Source organism: Megalobrama amblycephala, linkage group LG1 (assembly GCF_018812025.1).
Source record: "Megalobrama amblycephala isolate DHTTF-2021 linkage group LG1, ASM1881202v1, whole genome shotgun sequence".
Classification (NCBI taxonomy): domain Eukaryota; kingdom Metazoa; phylum Chordata; class Actinopteri; order Cypriniformes; family Xenocyprididae; genus Megalobrama; species Megalobrama amblycephala.
The window spans coordinates 15,928,076-15,941,758 of NC_063044.1; the positions used below are offsets into that span (position 1 = coordinate 15,928,076).

The following is a 13,683-nucleotide window of genomic DNA, read 5'->3' on the forward strand; positions in this document are numbered from 1 at the left end:
AGAGTTACATATAAAGCTATATGTCTGAGCACAGCCAAAGCGTTCATAAAATACACAGGCATGATTAGATCTGGATGCTTTGTAACTTGGTTAAGATCTCCATCATGTTTCTCTCATTAATGTGAGTGAGTTCTGCCTCCAGTCTGGCCTCTCTGAGCTTTGCTTCATAATAACGCTTGTACTCAATCATTTTACGCATGTTCCTCTGATTCAGTCGTTCCAGCTCTTTGATCTTCTCTTCTTTCTCTTGCTCAGATGCTGTTAGTGCATCTATTCTCTCCTGTAGTTTCTTCTTCTCTTCAGTGAATCTGGACTCCACTTCTCTTTCTTTTTCTTGTAGTTTCTTCTCATATTCTCGTCTCAGCTCCTCTTCTTTAGTTTTCAGCATGATCTCCACATCCTGGTAAGAGTCATTGGTGTAAAATCCACCTCCATTAGCAGAGACCATGTCATCTACTTTCTCCAGCAGCTCCACAACCTGATTACGATCCTCCATGTCTTTATTATTGAACATGTGATATCTATCCCCACAGCGCCTCAGGATTTCTTTCAGATCCTCACTGGCATCACTGACATATTCTTCAATAGAGCAGGTCAGTTCATTACCGCGAGTGAAGAGGATGATTGTGTGTTTATCTGCTTCTTCTCCAAATATGACTCTGATCTTCTCCACCGAGTTTCTCTCTTCTTCAGAGAATGAGCCGAGCTGAATGACCAGGAGGATGGCGTGTGGTCCAGGTGCCGTCATGTTTATACACTTACTGATCTTCTGCTTCTGAAGATCCTCATCTGAAATATCTGTATCAAACATCCCTGGAGTATCCACCAGGGTAATTTCTCTTCCAGCCACCTCTCTGGTCTTTTTCCAGCACTCTTTGGTCACAGATGAACCACTTTTTGCAGATCTGAAGGCTCCTCTGCCCAGAATTGTGTTTCCAGTGGAGCTTTTACCTGCTCCTGTCCTTCCTACCAACACCATCCTTCTCAAAGACACTAAAAAAGAGTGAAAGGATTAAACCAGGTGCATACAAATTGATTACAAATGTATTAATTGATTACAAACAGATTACTGTATTGTATTGTATAATAAGTCAAAATGCATATAAACATTTGTATGTGTATACTCACTATTTGGTGGAGTGTCTTCGAAGCTTCCCCTTCTACCTACAAAAAGTACACATTTTGTTAATTCTACATTTTTTTTTGTTTTGCAAAATAAAATAATAAAAAGTTTCTGATTTAAAACACAGGATAAATGTTGACCTTAAAGTACACAGGAATAGCTGCTGAATCATTATAAAGCCTCAAAGTTTTTCCCACAGGATTTTGAGAGACTTGCTGCAGCAGATGACGTCTCATGCTAATTAGCATATTTACAAGTTAATTTCATTGTGGTTGCGTTCAGACAAGTTTGGGCTCTTCAGATCTGTTTTGCTTCTACTCTCTGAGCGGTCATATACACATACTGTTATACAATTGAATGCCTAATAAAGCTGTTTCCATTTTATATATATATACACACATACATATATACACACACACACACACACACACACACACTTCTGTTGTCAGACATAAAACAGGTATAAAACAGTGACTAAACACAACCCGTTAATACTACATGTTAACCAGAAGTCACTATACTCCTTAATCATTTAAAGTCACAACATCATATGACAAAATCACCATACATCTGCACCAGGCATGTGTAATTATATATTATTATAGTATTATGTATTATGTACTTATAACATTCTCTTGTTCAAAAACTCTTTGGAATCAAAAATAGACAAAAATCTTAAAATTGTCCACAATGTGAAAGAAGTATTCAAATAACACCAAAAGAATTAAAGCGATTTAATGATTTGTGCAAAATAAACAAATTATTAGTTGAACTATGTTTCTTTCCTCTGAGCAGTCATTTATTCTAAATACATAGTTGCTTGAAAATAGTTGTGTAGAAAACTTGCAGATTGTGCAAACGTTTCGTTTATTATTTTTTAAAATAAGTAATTATGAGAAGTGCCCTTTTTTCCACTTGAGCCCCTGCCCCCCAAAATGTCTGTGCACGTCCCTGTTCTGCACTCAAGAGCGACTTCCTCATGTTCATGTGGGGACCGCGGTTCATGATTGCTTAAGATATACTTTCCGAGTGCGCGAGTGTCCGCATGATGTCCCCAACTTTTCTTTCCCCCTGCAATGTCAATGATGTTATTATTGCGACTGTGTACAAATACATTTTTTCCTGTAGTTATGGGATTGAAAAAAAGTTTTATTCAGCATGCAATAATGTTCCAGGAAAAATGAAGCCATTTGTTTACATATTGTTTTACCAACTTCACATATCTGTATGTGTGCAAAATGCATAAGATGAAAATCTACAAAAAGGCCTACTTGAAATATGCTTGTAGCCTATGCAATATTTGAGGTAACTACGGTTATCAAATAAAAAGTAGGCCCAATAAATTACAAATAGCCAGGCTAAGCCTGCTATTTTGTCGCGCAGAAGTGCTCGAGGATTTTATTTATCGATGCATTGGGCATCCCAGCTTTTGTAACTCGAGCGAAAAGTGAGCACTTGAACGATAAAGAACGTCACAGGCAGACCAGGCGCTACACTAACCCTGGGTTAACATTTGTCAGATGAGAAAGGCCAATTCATGCTGATATATCCATTAATTATCCGTTTTATCGTTTGCACAGTGTGCAGTCACATCTTAATCAAAATGATCGACCATGTAAGTTTACCTACACGACTTAAAAGCTAAATAACTACAGGCTAGTCTGCTTCCAGATGTGGAGGTAAACAACTTATATAACCCTCGCGGTGGAAATCGAAAGTAAAACAGTACAAAGATTCTGGGAAAAAGCCCCAGCTAACCAAAATACGTGACTGTTACGTAACTGCAACGTAATTTGGTGACCAAACTTTCGTCGTGGCGACGTAACTAGTTACGTTGTGGCAACCGGAAAAGTGAAATTCCCGGATACGTTGCCACAACGTAACTTTGTGACGTTGCCAGTTAGTAACTGCGACGTCGTGGCAACGTTGTGTATCAATAGTTGTGTGCTGGTAATCAGTTGGTAATTTTTATATTTATTTGTTTTTCTATGGGCGGACATGCAGTAGTTTAACCTAATTTATGTCCTCATTTGCCCAAACTAATTTAAAGGCTATTCCAACAGCTGTGAATGATGAATGCAGACCTCAAAATGAATTAAATTCATTTATTGTGAAAAACACACAGAACATGATCAAAACTCAAAATAAAAATAATAAAATACACTAAAACTATAAATAAAAACATATAGCCTACAGCGAAACATAAAATAAAAGCATTCAAGACGTTTTGCACTCAGTATTATTAAAAACATATGCTATGCTAGCGTAACATTTTGCTAACATATATTTCAGACGATCAAGGAAAGATACCATATAATCACAGAGGTAAAAATATTAACCAAAGTACTTAGTAGACTGTGGGTAATGTTACTTAACCAATCTGACGCAGTTGTTGAACTTTATTGCTATAAAACTGACGAGAAACACGGAGAAAGGTTGACGCTGTCCTCTCCAGCAGCTTGAATGTTTTCCCGGTTGCCATGGCAACTCTAACGGCCACCAGCACTAACGTAAACATAACAATAAAAAAAGGTTTTGTGTCTTTCCAAAGTTAACTTTATACATTTTTATAAAAGCCATTTATTCGTTGTCACCTCGGAAAAATAAATTCTTCTCTCAGAAAAATTAACTTCACTCACTTGTCAACATACTATGGGCGCGCGCGCACTCCATTTGTGGAGGCGCGCGCTGTATGTCACGTCACTATATAAAAAGCAGTCATCCATATTCTGACTTAAGGGACATTTCAGTCTTGTGTCTGACGTTTAATTACACATTTTAAATGGCAAATTCTCTTAATAATAACATATAAAGAAGGTGTGATGGTGGTAATGAAATCACCAGCACATGACGTTGCTGTTACGTTGCCAGTAAGTCATGGAATGACCATTATATTACCAATAGAGTACGTATCTGCAACGTCCTTGGTTTTCTTATAACGTTAGGAGATCGTACTGACGACGTTGTGATATGGTAATTTGATGGTAATAATATTACGGGTATACAACGTTGTAGTTACGTTACTGGTAAGTCATGGAATGACCATTATATTACCAATAGAGTACGTATCTGCAACGTCCTTGGTTTTCTTATAACGTTAGGAGATCGTACTGACGACGTTGTGATATGGTAATTTGATGGTAATAATATTACGGGCATACAACGTTGTAGTTACGTTACTAGTAAGTCATGGAATGACCATTATATTACGAATAGAGTACGTATCTGGAACGTCCTTGGTAATCTTATAACGTTAGGAGATCGTACTGACGACGTTGTGAGATGGTAATCTGAAGGTAATGAAATTACTGGCATGCGACGTCGCAGTTACGTTGTCAGTTAGTAAGTCATTAAATTACCAAAAAGTACGAATACATTACGTAACTGTTAAATATTCTTGTCGCTTTATAATATTAATATTGAACCACTGTACTCACATGAACTGATTTAAATATGTTTTTAGTACCTTTATGGATCTTGAGAGAGGAAGTGTCCATTGCTCCCTATGGAGGCCTCACTGAGCCATCGGATTTCAACTAAAATATCTTAATTTGTGTTTTGAAGATTAATGTCTTACGGGTCTGAAACGGCATGAGGGTGAGTAATAAATGACAGAATTTTCATTTTTGGGTGAACTAACCCTTTAAAAGGCTCAGGAGGACAAACAGGTAATTCACAGGGTTGAATTTCACAATTCAATTACTCACAGAGACAAAGAGATGTTAATAATTCTGAATTTGAGGGGTCAGCAATTTTACTATTTGATACATTTACACTTTTTATTTAATTCAGAAATCATTGTGATTGATGAATCTGAATATAGGTGATGTGTACATTTATTTAGAAATCGGATTTGATATTTTAAAATGCACTGTCTGTCCAAAATTACAGACTTTCCCGCTGTTGGTGCATATTAACCATCATCCTGTCATTGTTTCTTTTCTGTTTCAAAAAGCAGACTTTATATTTATCATTCCAGGTCCTGATTAGGAGACACAGAGAACATGAAGCTATGTGCCATGCTGTTTATATTTATCAAGCAGTAAAAATGCTCAAAACTAAACAGAAGCATTTTGAAATTTTATGACAACCGTCATTTATTACACTGCATTCATTCAACAACAATGGTTACACATGCTTTACACTTTCAAATTTCAGTTTTTAATCTGATCAAGTGTTTACATGTCCTATCGAACAGATTAGAAAAGGTTTAAACCACCCCTTACAATCAGAATGAAATTTTAAAATCTGATTTGGCAAATTTATTCTGAATGACATGGTTGCATGTGACTTAAAGGGATAGTTCACCCAAAAATGAAAATTCTGTCATCATTTACTCACCCTCACCGATTACAAATTAATTATTAGGGTCCATGTAAATGCAGCTATTGTATAGTCTCAAATGATACACAATCACATCACATAGGCTGCTTGGCAACCCTATAACTTTTTTAAATCTGAAGCTATAGCAGCAACATTAGCTGTGTTTACATGGGCTCTAATAATCAGACTTTAATCAGACTAGTAGCACAGATGGAATAAAAAGTCATATGTAACCACATTAGTTGAAATGAATTGGCCGGGTCCAATTGACATTTAATTCGGATTGAAAGGGCATGATTAAAGCTTTTTTAAAATCTGTTCGATTAAAACTGTTCGAATCAATTTGACTATCAAATACATTCCAAAATCTCCTTCCTCTCATCATCTCATCCGCAAGCTTCTTGTTTTGGGCGTTGAAAGGGGCATTTTTACTCCTTGATAAATATAAACAGCATGGCACAAAGCTTAATGTGCTCATCGTCTCCTAATTAGGACCCATAATAGATAAATGTTAAGTCTGTTTTTAAAACAAAGAAAAGCTGTGTAGTGCAGTCGTGCAATGTACCAACTGCTTTGACATGATTATCGGGTTAACTAACTTGTATGCAAGGGCTCACAAACTACTGAGTTTTCGAACTTACAAAGTGTACGCCTGCCTAAAGTGTTAGTTCACACAAAAATGAAAAAAAAAAAAAAATGACTCACCCTTATGTCATTCCGAACATGCAAGAATGTGTTGTTCATCTTCGAAACATAAGTGAAGATATTTTAATGAAATCTGAGAGTTATCTCCCTCAATTTACAGACCATGCAACTAACACTTTGATACTTCAAAAAGTTCATAAAGAGATTGTAAAAGTGATCCATATGGATGGAGCAGTTTAGTCCAAATTTGAACATGAACTTCAAAGAGACTTGTTCGCTTAATGCAATATACAGTTTGAGTTTAGACTTTTATTTACATATAAACATTAATTAGCGAACATAAATGGAAGCTCAACTGTACTTTTTGTATATTCACTAGTGTATTAAATTTGTTCATTATATAAAGTGATCGAGTTTATTCAGAAAATTTGAACTAAACCTCTCAATATTCATTAGATTAGATTTACGATCTGTATGAACTTTTGTTTTAAACATCAAAGTGGCAGTTGTGTAGACTGTCAGTGGAGGGACAGAAAGCTCTCAGATTTCATTAAATTATCTTTATTTGTGTTTTGAAGATGAACGAAAGTCTTAACAGGTTTGGAACGACATGAATTCATGTCATGATAAAAACAAATAATGTTGTAACTCACAATATATACATATTTTAATGATTTCAAAATACTATCAAAAATTAAAAAAAAACTTCCTAATCGCAATTCATTTAGGCTACATGAAATATGCCCTTACTGTATTTTTTCTTAAAATATTTTTTTCTTGCTTTCGTGTACAGAAAGATGTATTTTTGAGGAGGCTGCAACAACGACTAAAGCCAGGGACACACTTAACGACTGTAAGGCCGATTATAAATAAACTAATTAACTGATCTTGCCCAAACACGTTGAGTCAGAGCCAGTTGCATTCAGTCTTTTATAATCTGTAAGTATTTAAATCCACTTCAGTCGAAGGAAACAGTTTTTAAGTGTGTTGATTTCAGTCTTAGAATGTTTCTTCTAGTCGTTCAGTTCAGTGTGTCCCCAGCTTGAAGTAATCGTTAATGTAAGTTCTTTGAGAATTTGTGCACTGTTTATTATCTAAATGTAATAATGTACACTGCCAATCAAAGATATTGAGATTTGGAAGATGTAGCAAAATTTTATTTATTCCTTTGATGAAAAATTTTCGGCATAATTTTTCTAGTCTTCAGTGCCACTTGATCTTTGATCATTCTAATATGCTGAATTGATGCTCGACATTTCTTTTGAAATGTGCTGCTTCATATTTTTGTGTTCTTGAGCATCAAATCATCATATTAGAATGATTTCTGAAGGATCATGTGACACTGAAGACTGGAGTAATGATGCTGAAAATTCAACTTTGATCACAGGAATAACTTACTTTTAAAAATAGATTAAAACAGAAAACAGTTAATAGTAAAACTATTTTAGAATATTAAAGTAAAACTACTTCACAATATTATTATTTTACTGTATTTTTTCATCAAATGCTGCCTTGGTAAGTAGAAGAGACTGCTTTTAAAAGTAAAAATGCAACTTCTAACAATTTAATTCAACCTTTCAGCTGCCAGAGGAGGATGATGATGGCAGTGGTGACCGAGGTGACTGTGCAGCTCAGGATGAAGAAGAGGAGGAACATGTAAGTTAAACATGCTTTCCTCATACCTTTCTAACAAACAATAAACCTGACTACAATAACTACTATAATATATATTTTTTTAGCTTCCAGTTTGCAAAAATCCAAAGTGAATATATAGAGACCATCCTCCTATCCTTGCCTCAGAAGAACCTGAGAAAGACCCTCTTCCTCTTCTCTCACAGCTCTCCATCATCTACCTCTACAACACTGTTGGCAAGAGTGTTATACACAGCTGAGGACACGGTAATGAGAGATCTCAAATTCTTCCTCAAAGTCCGCATGTTCATTTTCTTGAACAAAAACTGTACATGTATTTTTGGGTGGGCCAAACTATTATTTGAAGAAATGCTAAAAATCTCTATATTGTTCTTTGTACATATCTTTTACTCTTTATGAATGTCATCTTCTGGATTTTTTTTTTTAGCTTTTGAGAAGCTCAAGGACTGTATATCTTTGGTAATTGTGATATTGTCTGGCAGTAAAGCAGTATTAAAGCACATTACCTCAGTATATTTGTAGCAGCTGCCTCATACAGGACACTTAGGAAATGGTTTAATATATATTTTTTGCAAATAAAGTAATAAAATATCTGCTGAATCTTTTTCATATCTTTGTCATTTTTGTGCCAAATTATGGATAGTAGTAATCATAAGAGTATCTATAAATATAATTGATAAAATCATTATTTAACTATACCCATCTAATGATAAAACACTTTGTCAATTAAAAGAATAAAACATATTAATCACTGGTTACATTTATTTATTGATTGTATTGTTTGATCTATGAATGTGTTCAATTTATGAATTCATGTGTTAACACTTTACATGGTTAAAACATGGTTACATGGTAATATTCAAATGTATTGGCTTAGTAATTGTACAAAGTAACAATGCTGATGATTTCATGGATGCAGTTTGTTTCTAGCCATTTTCTGTCAGAATTTAATGAGGGTTTCTATTGGTTTCCACTACATATTTTGATCTGCAAATGTATTAACCAAAGCAATACAATTCCCTATAACAATTAGAATTTATTATAAGGTTTTATAGCAGAGAATGAAGTGTTTATCAGTTCTGCATTGATTTCAAGGTTATGGACGGTGCACATTTCCATTCCCCGGAGTAAAGGTCGAGGTGGTATTTTGGTCTTTAGGACGTACCTGTCACGTTCCAGCAACGTACCACTAAAACGTCGCCACAACGAATATGGGAATCACAAAGTTACGTCGCTGGAACGTTATTCGGGACGTCGTTGCAACTAATATGAGCCGATCCGGTTACGTTTTCACAACGTGCCAGTTTGGTCGTTAAGACGTTACTGTCACGTTCCAGCGACGTACCGCCATAACGTCGCCACGACGAATATGGGAATCACAAAGTTACGTCCCTAGAACGTTATTTGGAACGTCGCTGCGACTAATATGAGCCGATCCAGTTACGTTTTTACAACGTGCCAGTTTGGTCGTTGAGACGTACTCCTCACGTTACAGAGACATACCACTATAACGTCGCCACGACGAATATGGGAATCACAAAGTTACGTCCCTAGAACGTTATTTGGTACGTCGCTACAACGAATATGGTCCGGTCCAGTTACGTCGTCACAACGTAACTGTGTTAGCTGGGTCACCGCTCCGCTGAAACATCACAATTACAAATCAAATATTTAATTCACATCTCCAAAAACGCAGTTGTACTGTAATTATGAAACGGTTAAATTTTTTATTGAAATGCACTGCATATATGAGTGAAATTGTGTAACGTAACTCCATCACACTGTATAAAGCTATGATATATTATTATTAAAGCCTTACATTATTATTTTACGTTACTACGCTCAGTACGGTTAAATCTTAGCCGTTGTACTCTGCTTATGTTGTCCACCGTTTTTTTTTGTGTTTCCCCTGCTTTTATTAATGTAAAGCAGCTTTGACAGAATGAAACAATTGTGAAAAGTGCTATATAAATAAAATTTTCTTGAATACATAGATGAGCTATAATAATAATCACTTTAATTTATATAGCGCCTTTCAAAGGACCCAAGGTTGGTTGCTCACTGCACTGCAAAAATGTCTTTCTTACTTAGTATTTTTGTCTTGTTTTCAGTCAAAAAAAAATATCTAAAAAAAATCTTAAATATTTTCTAGAGCAAAATAACCTAGGAAAATAAGCAAAAAACTCTGCCAGTGAAACAAGAGAACTTTTCTAAAAGTAAGTGTTTATGGAAAAAGTAAACTTATTTCAAGAGAATTTTTCTTATTATATTGACAGATATTTAAATTTTTTGCTTGTTTTAAGCACACATTTACTTGAAGTTTATATTTTTGGTCTAAACCTATACTTATTTTGCTAGGTCATTTAGAAAATCAAGAAAATACATCTTTAGTGTTTTTTTTTTTTGTTTTTTTTTAATATTTTTACTGAAAACAATACAAAAATACCAAGTCATTTTTGTCAGTGTGACTCCATTAAATGTTCTTGTGATAAAGAATGTGTGTGTGTGTGTGTGTGCGTGTGATGTAGATTAAACATGAACGGGCCAAAACGGACATGGCAGCAGGTCAAAATCAAATACAAGAACATTCTGCAGAATGGTATGGTCCCTGACTAATATTTAACAAAGCACAAGCATATATTGTACCCAGAAGGTGCCTGCTCACACATTGTCTGTACTGTTTTAGCAGTGAAAAAGAATACCCACAGACAAGGCACGGGTGGTGGGTCACCAAAGGCTGACCTTACCCCAGCAGAGGACATGGCCTTGGAGCTAAATAAAGGCAGGCCCGTCTTAGAGGGGATCCCTGGGGGGAAAGAGACGAGCATAGGTTCCTCCCAAGATGCCACCCGCTTCATTCAAGGTATGTCCTTCCATCTCTACATGGAATACAACCACATTCATATTGAATCAATTTGGACTGTCTGACTTTGGTTTACCTATTGCCTTGCAGTGTCTGGCAGCACTGTGTTCCTGTTAGAGCCACCAGCACAAGCACCAGACGATGCTGATCCAGTGAGTACTCCATCAAAGGCATACTGTAGGCCTGGCATGTCTTGTCTACTAGCTTCAATATGAATCCGATTAAATGTGATAGGGTGAAAGCCCCAGTGCAGCAGCAACAGCACATGATGGAGACGATGATGAGGAGGAGACCATCTCTGTGGATTCCAGAAGGCATGAGGTATCATGTTAAGACTGTGAAAGTACTATTTACTCTACAATGGTGAGGAGTCCTCATCAAAATCAAAAAATCTAATTTCTTTTACAGGACCCAGATGCTATACAGTGGGAAAACCAGCCTGGCAACATAGTGCGTATTAATAAAAGGACACCACATCCTGCCAAATTCCAGCTGCGCTAATTGTATTGTGTTCACAGAGCTCACAAGCTATCAGAAAGTTGTATGGCAACCACCTCCGGCGCCAAATAGAACTGGCAGACATAGACATTCAGTACAAGAAGAAAAAGATAGAAAATCTTGCACTGGAGTCCGAATAAAAAAGAGGACAATTAGGAAACTGGACCTTGAAATAAAAAAACAGAACAGCTGAACAAGGCCACAATTTGCCGCACAATAAGGAGTGTGTGTCTGGCTATCAAAGCATTAGCAGATGTCTTCATCTCCTTCCCTGGCCACAGAAGACTCTGTGACATGAAAGAGGAGTTCTATAGGATTGCAGGTAAGAGGATCTACAAATTACAGGACAACTGTTAACACATAGTAGGATACTCATTACTTTGTGTGACAGGTTTCCCCAATGTCATTGGTGCAGTGGACTGCACACACATAAGGATAAAAGCCCCCTCAGGTGCCCATGAGGCCGATTTTGTGAATAGGAAATCCTTTCACAGCATTAATGTTCAGGTGAACATAACTTTTTGATATTGTCCATTGACGAACACTCTGCATTGCCAATGATGTGCATTGATTGGTGTAATATTCCTCATCTTATGATTTCAGATGGTCTGCAATGCTGACTGTGTGATCAGCAATGTTGTGGCAAAATGGCCTGGCTCAGTCCATGACTCCAGAATCTTTTCGGGCCTCTGAAATCTATCAGTGCCTATCACAAGGTAAGCCACACAACCCCTATTTATAACCATCATGGCTGTGTCAAGAATATCACTGTGTTTATGAGGTAGTAATGATGAGATTTTGTGTTGACAGGTGAATTCTCTGGTGTGTTGCTGGGAGACAAGGGGTATGGCTGCCAGCCTTTTCTCCTGACACCTTTCACAGACCCCCAGGAAGCACAGCAGGCCTACAACCATGCCCATGCCAGGACCAGGGCCAGAGTTGAAATGACCTTTGGCCTCCTGAAGGCACGCTTTCACTGCCTTCACAAATTAAGGGTCAACCCTGTTAGGGCATGTGATATTACTGTGGCTTGTGCTGTCCTCCACAATGTGGCCTGCCTGAGGAAGGAGAGGGCCCCCAGAGTGCCACCAGCCATGGACTGGGACAATCCGGCAATCTTCCCTGATGACGACAGTGGTCGGCTGCTGAGGGACCAATATGTGTTGAATTATTTTAGTTAGTATGTGTGCTTTCAATTTAGGTAAAAAATGTCCTGCTGTGGCAGAGGAAATAGGGTTTTTTTGGGTTTTTTTACGAATTTGGCCTCTTATGATGTTTGTGCGGTATACTGTGTGTAATACAAGGCTGCAGGGAGGCTACTGCATCCATTCATTTGTCTGTTCAGTTGATGTGTATGGATTTGTCCTGCATTTATTTTAGTGTGCAGACATGCAGGGTGTGTTATATACAGACCTTTGAATGTGTATGTATCATTTTGTATAATATGCTTTGATTCTGTGCTTTCCATCTTGTAGAGTCACTGTGACTTCAGTTTCGAAAGGAGCTGATAGTTTACCTGCTTTGTTTTGTCCTTATTCAATAAAGGAACATAATGTTACACATTGTGTTTTTATATTCATATGGAATGTGTATTTGTTTATATGACAGAGTACTAGGGCCCCACTGAGGAAAAAGGATAAAGTCATAAATTTATGAGGCTGGTTCTTTCTGCAGAAAAGCAACATATTCTTTTTACAGTTTTGATAGTTATGACAATGTGATACTCAGAGGTGGAAGTAACGAATTACAACTACTCACGTTACTGTAATTAAGTAGTTTTTTCGGGTTTTTGTACTTTTTTGAGTACATTTTTTAATCTGTAATTTTACTTGTACTTAAGTACAAATTAAGCTTAGAAATCTACTTCGCTACTTGTAAAATCACATTCCGTTACTGAGTACGCCAACAATTTGAATTAATATTGAAACCATATGGCTCTGCTTTGACCAGCATATCGGTAGCCAATAAAGCTATCCGATCGTAAACGGACCAATGAAAACCCTGAAATTTTACCAGCGGCGCGTTCTCATCTCTCATCTCCCCGACGCCTCCTCCTCCTGTCACTCGTTTCAGTTACAGCGCAGGATTGCAGGTATTGCGCATAATTTTAATCATACCCGCAACGACACGAGCTCTCAAATAAACAAGTGAACTGCCTCTCCACTGAGCGCGCGCTCTGTGTATAGTGTGCAATCGCGAATCTCTCCGTGCTCTTAAATTAAACGTTGTCAAAAGTTATCAAACAATCATAACAATCTTCCATGCCTGGCCGATGAAAATGCTACAGTCTCAACAAACAAAAGTGGATCTTTAATTTCTTTACAATGTAGCCTAGATGTATGTTTCAGAATAGGGCATTATTATGATTTTTACATATAAATAACCTAGTCTGTGTAACTGCATCACTATATACATTATAGGTCAAACCATTCTGATGTTCTTTTTATCTAAATAACATATTATATGGCTCTTAAAAGGGTTAGTTTAACCAAAAAATGAAATTTTTGTCATTAATTACTCACCCTCATGTCATTTCAAACCCGTAAGACCTTCATTCATCTTCAGAACACAAATGAAG

General features: G+C 36.8%; 1 protein-coding gene and 1 long non-coding RNA gene across 2 annotated transcripts; one reads left to right on the forward strand and one right to left on the reverse strand.

Annotated features, from left to right (window-relative positions):
- LOC125249568 (GTPase IMAP family member 7-like) lies at positions 1–985 on the reverse strand. Its single transcript, XM_048161886.1, has one exon. It carries the CDS (start codon positions 977–979, stop codon positions 65–67), a length of 915 nt encoding a protein of 304 aa, XP_048017843.1. The 5' UTR covers positions 980–985; the 3' UTR covers positions 1–64.
- A 3,688-nt stretch (positions 986–4,673) lies between these two features.
- LOC125264310 lies at positions 4,674–8,344 on the forward strand. The gene is made up of 3 exons (XR_007184052.1): positions 4,674–4,791; positions 7,673–7,747; positions 7,831–8,344. It is a non-coding gene; the product is annotated as an uncharacterized LOC125264310 (long non-coding RNA).
- Positions 8,345–13,683: the final 5,339 nt, after the last annotated feature.